At 43.9% G+C, this 15,282-nt stretch overlaps 2 protein-coding genes across 2 annotated transcripts; both read right to left on the reverse strand.

Annotated features, from left to right (window-relative positions):
- Positions 1-143: 143 nt before the first annotated feature.
- Positions 144-4,619, reverse strand: tapbp.1 (TAP binding protein (tapasin), tandem duplicate 1). The gene is made up of 8 exons (XM_076753918.1): positions 4,436-4,619; positions 3,336-3,527; positions 2,645-2,893; positions 2,185-2,544; positions 1,700-2,023; positions 1,386-1,487; positions 1,088-1,116; positions 144-937 (listed from the first exon to the last, which is right to left on the reverse strand). Exons 1-8 carry the CDS (start codon positions 4,494-4,496, stop codon positions 926-928), a joined length of 1,329 nt encoding a protein of 442 aa, XP_076610033.1. The 5' UTR covers positions 4,497-4,619; the 3' UTR covers positions 144-925.
- A 2,921-nt stretch (positions 4,620-7,540) lies between these two features.
- Positions 7,541-13,247, reverse strand: LOC143334921 (class I histocompatibility antigen, F10 alpha chain-like). Its single transcript, XM_076753926.1, has 8 exons — positions 13,096-13,247; positions 11,753-12,019; positions 10,416-10,694; positions 9,695-9,991; positions 8,729-8,827; positions 8,410-8,427; positions 8,159-8,237; positions 7,541-7,680 (listed from the first exon to the last, which is right to left on the reverse strand). The coding sequence occupies exons 1-7, from the start codon at positions 13,151-13,153 to the stop codon at positions 8,191-8,193; spliced, it is 1,065 nt and encodes a 354-aa protein (XP_076610041.1). The 5' UTR covers positions 13,154-13,247; the 3' UTR covers positions 7,541-7,680; positions 8,159-8,190.
- Between the last annotated feature and the right edge of the window lie 2,035 nt (positions 13,248-15,282).

Consider the following 15,282-nt stretch of genomic DNA (forward strand, 5'->3'; position numbering starts at 1 on the left):
TACTCTGTTATAATACTTCATAGACTGTACATTAGTTTAAGTACACAACTTTTCCCCATTATCTCATCATAAATGTATTTTCAGGGTATTTTTAAACAAGGTGGCACACCAGCATGTTTGAGAGGAGACAGGAGACTGGGGCAGCAAGATTAAAGAAATATGTTTATTTATTATTGTGTTTATGATTTTCACATTCTGCTACAAATTGTTAATGTTCCCTTCAGCAGATTTATCCGCTCTACCTGTGCCATTCACATTAATATGTCAAGTTAATTTCGCATTAGCCCAGGCTGCTGGGGCATCACTCCAGCCAGCACGTGATGAGGGCGCTTACTGTGACACACAAACACACACATAACAAAAGAGCCACAATACACAAGCATTATATTATCTGTATTTACAAAAACCCAATTGGGAACGTATGGGAGCATCATGTGGACGCATTCACGTCTCCAAATTAAAGATCACATCATTCCTTCACAACTTTCTGACCCTTTTCCAGTGTTTGCAACAAGAAATAGTATTTAAACAGTGGGAGGCCAATGTGATATAACAGGTGCGTTGCTTTAAAGCGGAAGATAAAAGAAAGGTCACAATGTGCATGTTTAGTCCTGGCAGAAGCCGTTTTCAGAAAAAGATTGCTGCCTGGTACCGGAGCGCAGCAGCATGTCTACAAGCATTATCACTGTTTGTGCAAAACAGTGAAAACAACAAGTCACACAGAATTGAATGATCTCAATTAAGCTGGATCTGAGAAAAAAATGGTGCTGAAGGTAAAGGTTTAAACCAATTTCACACAGAGATAATTTAAATAATTGGCACAGCTGTCTGAATGCAGTCCGCCCTGAAAACCCACCGGAATATCAACAGAGAAAGGTTTGCTGGGCGAGTGTCACACTTCCACTGCAGCTCAGTTTGCTCTTCTTTATTTGTCTTTCTGTAAGCGGAAGAAGCAGAAAGTTATTACTGAGCCGAGTCACGTGAAACACCCAGGAGCAGCTCCAGGGTTAGAAAATAAAAGTTCACTTATATAAAGACATTCACAACTACACATTTTGTATATTAGTATTTGAAAAAGTAAGATCACCTTGTCCTGTTTATCCGCCGCATCTGAGCCTGCACACAGTGGAATGAAAGACAGAAAGTCAGAAAGAGGAATCAGAGAGAAATATCTTACTGTATTTTCTTTAAACAGCACATTCATCCCATCCTGCGTCTATTTTTCTATCTAAATGCTGTCAAATGTATTTAAGTGCATTTATTTTATCTTGATGTATTCGGATGGTGAGACAGTATCAAGGCTTTTGCAGCTTGAAATAAATAAATGGTTGGAGAATTAATAAATAGATATTATATACATTCATCGTTTCTGGATTATTTGCTACCTGAGCTGGTGAAGGTCCAAGAGACGAACTTGATAAGACCATAGAGGACTAACGCCACACCGACCATTGCCATCGAGTCCTCAATGGAGGGAGCACTGAACCCTGAAAAGACAAAAGACACAATTCATGTCTTAACTGCGCCGTATGTCCTTTCTCCATCAGGACAACAACATGACGTTACAGATTTCTGTGGGTTTGAACGCTGCTGGAAACATCTGGGATAATTTAAGTAGACAACTCAACTACATGTAAGACATACTTCTAGTTGACATTTTAGTGCTGAAATCTTAAACAACAAAATTCTTCCACATTACCCACGACACTGAAGGTCGCGCTGGCCCGTCTTGTGCCTCCGGGATGGACGGCCACACAGGTGAGCTCCCCTCCTCTGCCCAGGTCCAGCGTGGTGCTGTCAAGCTCCAGCCGGGTGCTCTGGCTGTAGGTTCCGTCCCACGCCTGCCTGTGGCCGCTTATGCTGCCTGATCCCAGAGGCCTGGACTTCCCATCAGCGCCTTTAAACTCCCAGCTCAGCTCCAGGGAGAGGGGGGCAAAGCCGGACGCCTCACACTGGATGGTCAAAGCCTGGCCGGGAACGATGAGGGGCAGAGGGGACGGGTGGAGGGAGAGGGATGGAGGCTCTGGGTAGAGGGAGAAAAGAGTGGAGGAGGAAAGAAAAGAGGAAGACAATAAGAGAAAGTTAAAAATCTGCTTCTCAGTGAAATCTCACCATGTGCTCTGTGCATGAAGCATGCAGGTTTGTCTTCAATCACACAACGAAAAGAAGCAAATGTTCCCTCACCGACAATCTCAAGCTCCATCGTCACCTGAGCCACCAGGTAGGGCAGATACACGGTACAAATATACATCCCGGAGTGACGCACTTTAGCTTCCTGCAGGATCAGGGATGCATTTCCCTTCTCGTGCAAACCCTCAAAGTCCAGAGTGGCCCCTTCCTCTAGCGTATCGGCCAAACGGTCCGACTTGCCGTCGTAGGCCAGGACCAGTCGTCCGTCGCCCCTGAACTGGTAGCGCCACTCTACGGCAAAGCCCGAGCCGGACAGAGGCGAGGAAGGGTCGGCCCAGAAGCCGCAGTCCAGCAGCACCGGTTCCCCGAGTCTGGCCTGCACCGAGACCGTTTTACTGGTCACGCTCAGGATGACTGAGGAAACAGACGAGAGTCAAACCACCACAGAAAAGATTTGGAATTTTCTGATCATCTGAATTACAGATTTCTGGGAAAAAAAAAAACTAAACATTACCATGGTGCTCTTTGGTCGCTGTGGGAGCACGGCTGATAGTGGAAACGGTCAGCTGTTTGTCGAGGCCCTGATGGGCAGCTGAAAACCAATCAGCTTGCAGGTATATGGGGCTAAAGCCGGAGTCTGTGAGCGGAGCAACCCATTTGAGGGTGGAGTGGTGCGGCAGGAAGGGGTTGATCTCACACTGCGGCTTCGTGACAGAGCCTTTGGGGGCGTTCAGTGAGGGGTGGCAGAGAGTGCCGGCTGGGTCTGAAGAAAGAGGAGTCGGTATGTTTACAGGAGGAGAAAGGAGCAACAGCCGTCAGGCCTGCTTAAAAACCAAAGTGAAATCACCCAATCAGGTAGCAGACACTCAAATATGAGTCATGGAAAGACACATGATGTAAACTGAACGCATGTCCAGATTATTAATGCAATGTGTTACAAAGGAACCTTAAAGGCAAATGTTTCAGTGAACAACGGAGTCAGTAAAGATGCAGCGAAAGCACAGAAAGCACAGCCTGGATCGAATCATCTGAACTGCTGCTCGCATCTTCCATTTTTTCACCAATCCAAAGGATCAAGTGAAACAAAGATGCGAGTCAGTCTGATTTTCAGGCTGCTGAACCTGCTGCAGGTGAGCTTCTGTCGCGATGCTCTCCATCTTCCTGACCCGTACAGCTGAGTGTTCAGCGTGCCGCTCTGAACTAACCGGTGATGAAGTAGACTCTGTCGGGGCTGATGTCGGACGGAGCCTTCTGGGACTCGGCGCTGTGACCCAGCGCGTCGGTTCTGATGTGAAGCAGCGATTTTTCCTGGCTCGTGGCTGCCGTTAAACCTCCTCCTCGTCCGGTCTTCTCCTGCACAAACCAGCACTCCAGCACTGGACAGCTGCTGCTGCAGGCTTCAGACAGGAGGTATAACAGCATGTTAACAATGAATTCAAAATATAGCACAACTACACTATATTCTGAAATACTCTGAGTCCATTTCTGTGTTCAGTATTCTTCCAAAAGCTATTACAGGGTTAATCTGATGTAGTATGTTAAACAACACAGGTATTGTTTGCATAGTTAATGTCCTGGGAAATACAAAATCTAGATAAAATTATGACCAGCACTGAGTACAATGTTACATAAGGCCTTGCAGGAATTAAAACTTGACAGTTTGAAATTAAAGTTGACTGTTACTTTCATTATATTACTTTCTGTTTAGTTTCCTGCTTTTTCCTGTCAGTGCTTGGACTTTGAACAATAATTCTGCCTAAATGTAGCCTAAATTTTCGCTTTTGTTTCCCCTCGGTGTTGTGTGGACTTTCTTGTCTTAACGGTACTGAGTTGACGGTTGACGCTCTTTCGCCACCATTAGGTGGAACAGTTTCGACCGCGAGAGGGCGCCAAGAACGCTTCCCACCAAACTCCATTTAGAAATATACCATAATTTAAAGTAATCCATATTAAAGTTCAAAGTATATGAGGACTAGGAAATTACTTTGGATATTTTATTACTTGGCTGGATGTTATGCTAAATTCGGCGTACATGTTTTACGAAAAATAGCATGTTAAAATATTTAGTAGCCTGAAATTTAGTTGGAGTTGTTTTGTACACTGTGACCCTCCGTGCGGAACGATAGCAGACAGCTGTTCTTCGAACTTTTGAGTTCGGTTACACGAGAAAACACGCATCCAGGCTCCAGACATGCTGCACAAAGCATGACAGTACTCTGTTTGGTGTATTTAGACGCAGCAAACCGCAGCAGAGCTGAAATATGGACAGGCATTTAAAAATGGACAGATATTAGCTTAACGTTACCTTGGATGAAGCAGATAACTGCAACCAGGGACAGTTTGTAGATCGTCGAGAAGTTACTCATGACTGTCGGTCTTCTCTCTGCTGTCAGCTGCACTAAAATCTGTCCAACAAATGACTTTAAGAACCTGGTTTTCCCCTTCAACTCATTTTACTTTCACTTTCACGTACACCGAGTCCGCCAAGTGAGCCAATTTCCGGTCTTCATTTCAAAATAAAGCCGTGATGATTACAGTTGAGCGCCGTCAAAAGAAATTATAGAAATTAAACAGCATATCTTCCCAGTCAATAAAATTAACTGTAAAGACAAAGCCTTTACCAAAACTTCAAATCAAATGCTGATTGAAAAGTTTAAAGCGTACAACGACAAGTTCTCCAGTTATACAGGTAGATGGCGCCCTGTGATAAGCGATAACCCCCCACAGTTCAGTCTGGACGACGTTTGTGTGCCCTTTTTTCACTTCCTGGGTGTGCTCATTTCTTTAAAAAAAACAAAACAAAACGGTTTTGCAAAAGTTATTTTACCACAGCTGTGGTTAGTTAGAGTGTTTGCACAACAGGTGTGTGTGCAGTGTGACTCTTTTAATGCAGAAAAGGTGGATTAGTGAGACAGGTGAACATGTCAGGCTGCGAGCTCTCAGGTGGAGAATCCAGAGGTCAGATGAGGACATGAGATACACAAACAGTCGACCAGTGTACTCACACACACACACACACACACACACACACACACACACACACACACACACCCCTTTGTTTTTATGGACCAATCAGTGAGATGAGCGACCGTCACTCACGCACCTCCATCTTGTCATTGCTCTAAACTAAAAACACTGGGCCTCATACCCACAGAGCAGCGTGTTTGTGGGTTTGTAACTAACAAACTGATTCAATATATTCATCAGATGAGGCATTTCTCCTTCTATGGTGCAGTTTAAAGACAAATGTAAACACTTTATGAGCTCTCAGTCTCACATCAACATCTTTGGTAACTTCACAGAACACATTTCCATCAACACCAGAAGAATGAGGCAGAACAAGGAGGACAAGAAGATGGCCTGGCAGGCATCTGATGAGGTGATAACAACCACGGCCGTCTCTTCCTCCCTGCTGTGCGGTGCAGTCATTTGTATCTGCGACACACAGCGAAACGAAACCTACGACACGGATCACGTGATTTCCCTGAAACACCACAGAGGGACGTCCTGAGGCGGTTCACAGTCAACGGCAGGTTTTCCTCTGTTGATCGAGTTCATGCCAGAAAAAGGTGCAGCTCAGGTTGGCAGAGACAGAAAGGAGTTAATCAAGTCACATTGTGGCAGGTTGAGTCTGTTCCAGATAATTAAAGCATGCTGTTACCTGGAGAGTTTCATGTCTTTGCTGCTTTTCTTCAGTCCTGTTCGCTCTGAGTTTATGTTGTCTCATGTAAAGTTTAATTTGACTTTCTTGCATTGCCATGTAGCAGAGCTTTGCCTCATGACTTAATTCTTCCCTTCTCTCCCTTTAATCATCTCACATGGATCACGTATATGTATTCAATGGATTTTGGTGGTGTGGTGAATTAAATAATGACAAATGAAGAAAAAAATGATTTGCCCCCACAAGCTATCAGGGTTTAAACAACATGACTAAACCTCTTGACAATTTCTATTTTCTGACAACATATTTTATCCCAGCTGCCGACCTCAGGCTGGGACACATCATCCACTTCTATCAATACATCTTGATTTTGTCCCAACACGACCCAGACAGCCATTATTCACTCACTGTGCTGATTAATGACACAAAGTCTGGGATGAAAATCAACATGTGACAGATCCAGTTTCTCTGATGAGTTCAGGCAGCTCATCAACATTCACACAGACTCTGTAAACGACCTGAGAGAGCTACCGTATGCTCACAACACATTGATAGTTAGGAAGAAAACCAGCAGAGGGTAACACAAAAATGATGCTGTGCAGGTAAGATCCTGTCTGCTGAATATGAAGCATTTAAAACAGACAGTTAAAGTCTGTCATCATAATCATATTCTGCTTTCTCTGCATTTCTACAGAATATGCCAACAATCACAGCATGGAGCGCATGAACTGTGTTTTTAGCTGAACCAGTTTATTCAAACAGTAGAAAAAAGTGTTTGTCAGCATCATTATTTGTATTTTTATGTCATCATGATGAAAATGTTACAAACCATGATGTGAGTCATCCAAGTACAACAACTCACGTTTCCTTCAGTTCAATCAACACAAGATTAAGTTCACCATAAAAGGACAGAAAAAACTGGACATTTGATCTTTATTGAAAAGTGAGACAACAGCACAAAAGGAAAGAAGTGTGGAGAAGCTTCAAACACCCCACAACCCTTTAAGAAACAAATATCTAACAATGTACGTTCGGTTCGATCCCCGGGTCGGGCAGGGCCTTTCTGCGTGAACTTAGCAAGCATCTTCCCGTGCATGCGTGGGTTCTCTCCGGGCACTCGGGCTTCTTCCCACAGACCAAAAACATGCTCATTAGGTTAATTGGTGACCCCCCCCAACCCCGAAAGGGATAGTCGGTATAGAAAATGGATGGATGGTCCCCTGTTCCTAAATACAAGCAGGATATAATTTCAGTGCTGAGAAGCTTAAAAAATCCCACAACCTCTAAAGAAAGTCGGCTAAAACTAAATTAATTCAAAACAGATCAAAAGATGAATAATGTGGAACGAAAACCAACAAACTCCTGATTCAAAGAGAAAAATCTTAAAGACTTAAATTAATCTTCAACCTGCTTAAAATCACAACTAAATCTTTAAATTGCTTAACTTTTCAAGAAATATACAAGCTCACTATTCGCACAAGTGGAAATTTTTTCTTTCATGCTGTTAAATAAACCATGATGTCAAACATTTTCTGGAACTTACAGGATGGAAAACAAGCAGAGAGCCAAAGAACGTTTTTCTGAGCAGAAACAGTGAAGAAAACTCTCTGCTGACTGTCAAATATGTGTGTTTTCAAGGTTTATGTCATCAAATCACCACATTATGTGAAGATGGGGATGCATGAATCTGTGTGTGTGTGTGTGTGTGTGTGTGTGTGTGTGTGTGTGTGTGTGTGTGTGTGAATTTCTATAGATTTACAGACCATAACTGATTGGAGCAGGAAACACCTTGAGTATGAAAGTATAATTCTGCTTGATTTGTTGCAGATGAACACATCCTGATGATGGATGTATGAAGATGCTGTGATGCGTTCATGTTCTCCATAAACCTAAAGAGACAAAAAGAAACACATTAAATCCATCAAACGGAAGCAAAATCATTGAGCGTAAATGTTGAAATGAGTTCAATTCCACAAAGCCTCATTTTGTTGAATCGTTTCGACTTAAAACATCCTGATTGATTGAAGTGTGAACATCGTGTGAGCCCAGTATTTACCTACTATACCACCATGTTCAGCAGCAGTCTGACAAACTGCTGTCCCTGTTTGTCTGAAGCTTCACATTTGACTTTTTAATCGGACTCTTTATCTGAGCTGCTGATGTGAAGCTTTCTGAAAGCACCTTTCTCTGAATAATCTCATTTCACTTCATAGAAAACAGCTGAAAGTCAAACATTTCCTTTGGAAAGAGTCACACAAGTCTTACAGTGAAGAAACAAACAACGACACAAAGTTCTTCTCCACAAAGTTTAAGGCAGCTTTGTTGAGCAGCAGCTGTGAAATTCATGTCCCACATGAAGCGACTCACTGTGTTCAGGCTGCTGCTGCTGTGTTTGTCTTTCAGGCCTCTGGGTTCAGTTGCTCCATGACCTCAGGGTTGATCACAGCTGGAAGGTCAGAGAGACGTCGTTAGCCCTCATCCTGCTGTCAACTGACACTGTGTTTAACAAACAGCTAACACTGCCACAAAAGCTGCTCAGCACAAGATCCAGAAAGGCCTTTTCATCTACAGAGAGCGTGTCAGCGCAGAGCAAACACAAGAAAAAGAGCTTCACTTACCAGATGGAGGCCGTTTGGCTGAAACGAGAAGAAAAGACAAATTATTCACGTGCTTCCAGTCGAAAACTCTCTCAGCTTCTTTCCAGCTCCTCAATAAATCCCGTCCACCTTTTGTTCACATCTCCTGTTATTTCTGCTGCCATCACCTCTCCTGACATCATCACGCTGCAGTCACATGATCACCACACTGTGGCTCTGAGCCTCGCAGCGCTTCCTGCTGTCTGAAGCTCATTTTGATGCTCGGCCAACTGAGGTTTGTGATCAAAGCGTCCAAATCAAAACCCTGAAAAAACTAAGTGTCTCTGTTTGAGTCTCTCACCGTTCTTCTTTCTGTAAACCACGAATCCAAGAGCGGCGACGATGACGAGAGCGAGAACAACCACTGCGACGATGACGATGGGAATGACAAGAGAATTCTCTGTTGAGTAGAAAACAACAACAAACAGTCACAACCTGAACAGATGAAGCAGGTTAGAAGACAAGAACGTCCATCTGCCCAAAGGACACAATCCTGCATACAGACGCTGTGTGTTTGTTTGTGCTGCTGCTGTTGTTCATTTCACTTTTTATCTCCACTCGTCTCCACATCATTACTGTATCTGTGCTCGTTGATCCTCGTCCAGCGTTTTTAGCTGCGTGTCTGTGCTGCTTTCTGTCTTACATGTTGTTTGTGGTCACAATGAGAGCTTCTGACAGTCTGATTCAAAGTCCTTTCTGACTGTCTGCACACTTGGACCACAAACTTTCTTCTGACTGATTTACTGATGGACACAAACGTTCATCCACTCATTAAATAATCTGCTTATCTTCTAAAAGTGACAGCAGTAAAGTCAATACAGGAAACCTCTGAACTGTGGTTACACATTAAAATGGTTAAACATGGTCTGAAGAAACAAAAAAACGAGTGGTTTAAAAACTGAAATAAATTATGAAAGTGATTAAAAAAACACTTTATATTAAAATATGTGATTAAATGAATGTTTGTGTATTTCATTATTGAATTTCTTGTATTAATTAAAGTAAAAATAAAAATGATGGTGGACGACGATGATTCCTTTAAAACTTTAAATCAGGAAAAATAACTTTCATTCTTTCAGGGATTTGCTGACTCTGTTGTCAGCGTGCATTGATTTCAAATCAATCAAAGCCTTCAAATGTTCTAGAAAAACTGCTTGATGAGAGAAAGTGACAGCAAAGACAAACATAAAAAGACATGAAGTGCAGGACGGTGACAGTAAAATAAAGGTGTGTTTCCCGCCTTCATCACTTCTGATCCCAGTCTTACTTTCATTGCTCCTGATCTTTGCTTTGTCCAGTCTGGTGACGATGTCGTCCTTCACACCAGAGAGATGAAACACACATTCGTACTTCCCCCAGTCTTCAGACGCTGAAGGTTTCAGGTCAGCGCTCGTCTGGAAGGTTCCGTCGTGGTTGGGGAGGATCTCTCCGAGCTCCACGTCCTCATGAAGCTCCTCTCCATCTTTCCTCCAGATGAGTGTGGCTCTGTCAGGGTAGAAACCTGAAGCGTGGCAGCTGACTGGAGAGGAGGGAGTCTTCTGGAGGAGAGACACTGAGGGGAGCTCTGCAGAGTCCAGAGACAGACACTTTAGAGCTTCTTCATGAGGATTTACTGAACATTAATATCATCATTCCTGTTTGATGTCATCTGCTTTAAATGCTTCAGCAGCAGACACTTTAAATATGTTTGCAATGAAAGGAAACATGACTGAAGAGTCGCTGAGAAAAGAAGGAGGGACAGAGGAGGACAAAGACAGGTGAAGAGAGGTGAGGAGGGTGAGACAGATCAAAGAGGGACGAGGAGGACAGAGAGTGAGAGAAAGACAGAAGACACAGAGAGAAAATGGAGGGAAAGAGACATGAAGTGAGACAAAGTGGGTCTCTGTATGTCCCTTCATATTTACTGTAATGTTCCTGCTGCTTAGAGACACATGAGACAAATGAAGGTTGTTGTGTCCATTAAAGGACATCAGGTCATGTGATTCTACCTGTCCTCAGCAGAGATCTCCTCCCATAGTCCACATACTTCTTCAGCCACTCAGGACAAATCTGGGTGTAGTATTGCTTCTGACTGCTTATCCAAGCTTTGTCTTTATCCCACTTTTGTTTGGTGATGACAGCTTGTTGTTTCGCAGCGATGAACGTCTCTGTCTTCAGGTCAAATGATATGAAGTCTTCTCCATCATAACCATCTTGAAAATAACCATTAACCTCTCCAGTCTCATCGTCCCACTCACAGCCGTACATCCTCTGGTAAGTGTGGACACCTGAGAGAGAGACAGACAGAGAGGACAGTGAAGCAGAGTGAGATCACAGCCCAGTCATCCATCACCAGTCCAGATCACATCTTCACCACAGACACACACTGATCCACAGACGCCAAAACAGAGGATCTACGCCTCCTGCTGTCATTGGCTCCACCGAAGACGCTCACAGCCAATCGTCATGTGGACGGCGTGGACGTCTTCCGGACAGACGGAGAGGCGGAGGCTGCTGGGAAACAGAGTGAGATCCTAACACACTTCATGTCCTCTCTGTTCTTTGACCACACTGAGTCCACTGAGACCAACAGCTGATCTCCACTGTTGAAGGTGGTGTGTCTTCATGTGAGCTGCAGGGACACACACACTGAGCCGAGTCCTGACCAGCACACTGCTACACTGTCTCTACTGTGTATTATGGGATGGACACACTGTGGTCAGCAGAGTGAATCTAATCTCATCTGGAGCTCTGCTGTATATTATGGGATGGACACACTGTGGTCAGGACAGTGGAGTCGTGCTGTCAAACTTTTTAAACCTCTGATGTGAAGGAGACGTTTCCACGTCGTCCTGTCAGACATGTTCATTCAAACATACTGCTCCTCCTCTCATACGGGGACCCAGCAGAAGCAGCCTGTGTCCCTTTGACGGTCCCGCGCCGTACTTTAAGAAACCAGGCGCTGACGCTCCTCTATCAGCTGCCTGTTGGAAACTGTTGTGATAAACAGGTTCCTTCAGTCCAGTTATTGTGGAGCAGCTCACTGCGGGCAGTCCAGCAGACGTGTTGAGGTCTGATCGAGTGGAGATAAAGTGTTCAGAAGCTCTGCTGCTTATTATGGGATGGACACAAACACTGGATCAGTGGAGGACAGCAGCATCCAGGACTCTCAGTCTCAGTGATGTTTCTGTCTGAGTCTGACTGTGTTTCAGCCAAGAAAAGCCTCCATCACACAGTGTGTGTGTGTGTGTGTGTGTGTGTGTGTGTGTGGAAACATCTGTTTGCTAAAATACAGGATTCAAATATAAACAACATTTTATCAGCAGAAAGTGAAACATAAACAAACCTCCAGTTTGGTTGAAGCGCTGCTTCAAAATTTCAATGTTGTCTTTGAAGGACTGCTGTTCACCCATTCGGATCTGAGTCTCATACTGCCAGTAGTCTGGATCATCTTCTGTGACTCTGCTCATCCAGTCCTGTTTGGGTTCTGCTCTCCTGGTGTTACTGTCATAGTGATCTATCTGAACGTCATCAACCATCCCGACACCCACAAACTCTGGGAAGTTTGGGACTCCAGAAGAACCAGTGTAGAAATACTTCAGAGAGTGAGCCACTGTAAGAAAAACTTCATGTCATGATTTCAGTTTTCACAATTTCACTTTGATTCATCACTGAAAAACCTTATTTTCCTGCACACACAATCAAAAAGAACTACAGCGCATTCAAGACATCCTCATCATCTCTGCTGTGCAGTCGACAAACACACAAACACCTTCACAAAGAAACATTTCGCTCCACAAACTCTTTCATATTTCTGACGATCTGCTCTTGAAAACACGTCTTTATTGTGAAATGAGACGTCAGAGGAGTCGCACGTTCACTTCATGCAGTCTGTCCCTGACTTTCACTGACACACAGCAGTCTGTTGGACGTCCACGTCTCAGAAACCGAGCAGAACATGAAGATCTGACCCTGGTGCAGCTCACTTTCACATATCTCTACTGATGTAAGATGAAGAATTATCTCTCAGATTAACACCCAGAAATCTCTGATCATCAACATTTTGCTCAAAACCAAATCTTCTGTATTTGATGACGATCCCATGAAATGTTCATGTTCACAGCTCCACGTTTCACAAAGATCTCTTCAGGAACATTTTTCCCTTCATCTCTCATGTGGTCGTTCTGTGCACTTTTTATTAGTATGACTTCTGTCCTGGATTGAAAGCAGCTTCTTCTTCTCTCTAACGTCCTTTGTTAAACTGCAGCGTTCCTCCACCATCAACTCATGTTTCTTCACGCGAAAGAAGGAAAAAAACTGACAGAAATATTCACATAATTCAGATGAAAATAAATCAGGATTAACAGCACTGAATGAACGACAACACACTTTTTTCTAGAAAACGGTCATGAACAACTTAAAGGCACAAATGGAAAAGTGCGCTTTTGGCTCCACTTCCGCTCAACAAACGACTGTTTTGCGTGTCTGCTGCCATTTTAGCATTAAGATCGAAACCGGATCGATCCTCCTGATAGTCTGGAATAATGGCCCGAATCAAAGGAAAACAAACCAAACGGAACAACATTTTCATCTACAGGAGAGACAAGCTTCAATTCAGAGACACAGAATATAAAGACACGAAGACTTTTTTCTTCAACAATCAACGGACATGAAAAAGTCTTCACTCACCTGCCGCCGCCCCATGTAGACCTGTTCCCAGCAGAACCACAAAGATCAACGTCCTCATTGTGCATTTTCACATCTGAAACTTCGGTGGACCTGCTATCGACCGGCGACCGGTTCAGGGTGTACCCCGCCTCTCGCCCGCTGACAGGCTCCAGCCCCCCGCAATGAATGAATGAATGAACTTCGGTGGAATAAACCGACTTTTCTTCGTCAAGACAAACTCCAAACTGCCAGCTCGAGGATCCACAGGGAAACGAGACGCTGATACCATCTGAGCCAATGAGATTTTAGTCCGTGCATGGCGTCACTTTTTCTTCTTCTTGTATTTATTTGGCGGTTGGCAAACAACGTCTGGTGCATTACCGACACCTTCTGAAATGCAGTGTGGGTCTGGATACTCCTACCTCACAGCCTCCTGCTTAACCCAGTTCTCCCAAAAAATAAAAATAAAAATTTAAAACATAATTCACAAGAATTCTTCTGCAGTCTGTCTCTAGTCCTCAAAGGAGCTCCCTCTCCTTGCAGTTGCTGTAGTAATTGTTGCCTTGCCTGATTATATTTAATACATGATTCTATCACATGTTCTATGGTCTGAGGTCTACACTCACTACAGTAGCCATTATCACGTTTTTTAATTAAAACCGATGTATTATTTAGACCAGTGTGACCAAATCTCATTCTGGATATCATATCTTCCTCCTGTGTCGTCCTATATGTACCTCTAGCATTGCCCATGTAACGGAGTTACTATGTGGTGAGATTCCACTTGCCACATATAAACTCATCTCACGACACAGGAACTTATTTGTCCTATGACAATTAAATGCAGCACCCCTGTGGATTAGGGTCGTGCATCCCGGGGGCAGCAGCAGTCGGATCTTGCTGTCTTCTCGGTAGGTGCATGGGTTATGAGCTCTGGCATGTGCCATATCAATTACTTAATTTTAAGGGGTTGTTTTATATAAAAAATATAACTCCCGTAAGGTTGAGCACGTGTCTTTTGTTTTTTATAAAAAGTTCACTGTTTCTCTTTTTTTTCATGTTCACGAAATTGGCTAGTGCTACACGTGTAGCTAACCTGCACTTTCTTTTCATTTTTCATTTTCTAGATGTATATGTGTGTGAGAGAGAGGACCAAGGCTGACTGTGTTAATTTTTCTGCCAGATATAAAATAAAGGGCGAGTTGCCAACAGTGAGGGTCTTCATTAGATGAGTTACACAACGCAACGAGAGAAACCACCACACCTCTGGATGTTATAGCAGCCTCTCCCTGTGCTTGCTCTGTCCCATTCTGATTGCCAGTTTTTCTTCAGCTTGGACTTAACTATGCTTTTTATTTCTGATTTACTGTAGGTAATATTTAGACTGGGGCGGCACGGTGGCGCAGCAGGTAGTGCGCGTGCCTCACAGCAAGAAGGTTGCTGGTTCGAACCCGGGGTCGGGCAGGGCCTTTCTTTGCATGTTCTTCCCGTGCATGCGTGGGTTCTCTCCGGGCACTCCGGCTTCCTCCCACAGGTTAATTGGTCTCTAAATTGTCCGTAGGTGTGGGTGTGAGTGTGTGAGTTGTCTGTCTGTGTGTCTGTGTATGTTGCCCTGCGATCGGCTGGCGACCGGTTCAGGGTGTACCCCGCCTCTCGCCCATTGCTAGCTGGGATAGGCTCCAGCCCCCCGCAACCCCGAAATGGGATGCGCGGGTAAAGAAAATGAATGAATGAATATTTAGACTGACCTCAGGCAAGGTCATAGCTTCTTTAGCATTCTTGTCTGCCAGTTCATTTCCTGGTACTCCTCTATGAGCTGGCACCCACAAAAAGGCAACATTAACCCCAGAGCATTGCAATCTATGCACCAACTGCAAAATATCCACTAAAATGTCTTTTCTGGACTTTGAAGACTCATTCTGGATACTTAGCAGTGCAGAGGAGGAATCTGATGCAACTACTACCCTCTTTGGCCGATTATCCTCTACCCATGAAAGTCAGTGAGAATTGTTACTATCTCTCCTGTATATACAGCTAGATTGTCATTTAGCCTTTCCGTTCTGCTTATCTTGTACTTGGGTATAACGAATGCTGCACCCACTATGTTATTTTCTGCTTTTGATGCATCTGTATACACTTTACCCTATCACCATAATTACCTTTGATAGACAGCTCTATTGATTTCCCCAGTGTTTGTAAGTTCTATAA

This window comes from Chaetodon auriga, chromosome 17, assembly GCF_051107435.1.
Source record: "Chaetodon auriga isolate fChaAug3 chromosome 17, fChaAug3.hap1, whole genome shotgun sequence".
Classification (NCBI taxonomy): Eukaryota; Metazoa; Chordata; class Actinopteri; order Chaetodontiformes; family Chaetodontidae; genus Chaetodon; species Chaetodon auriga.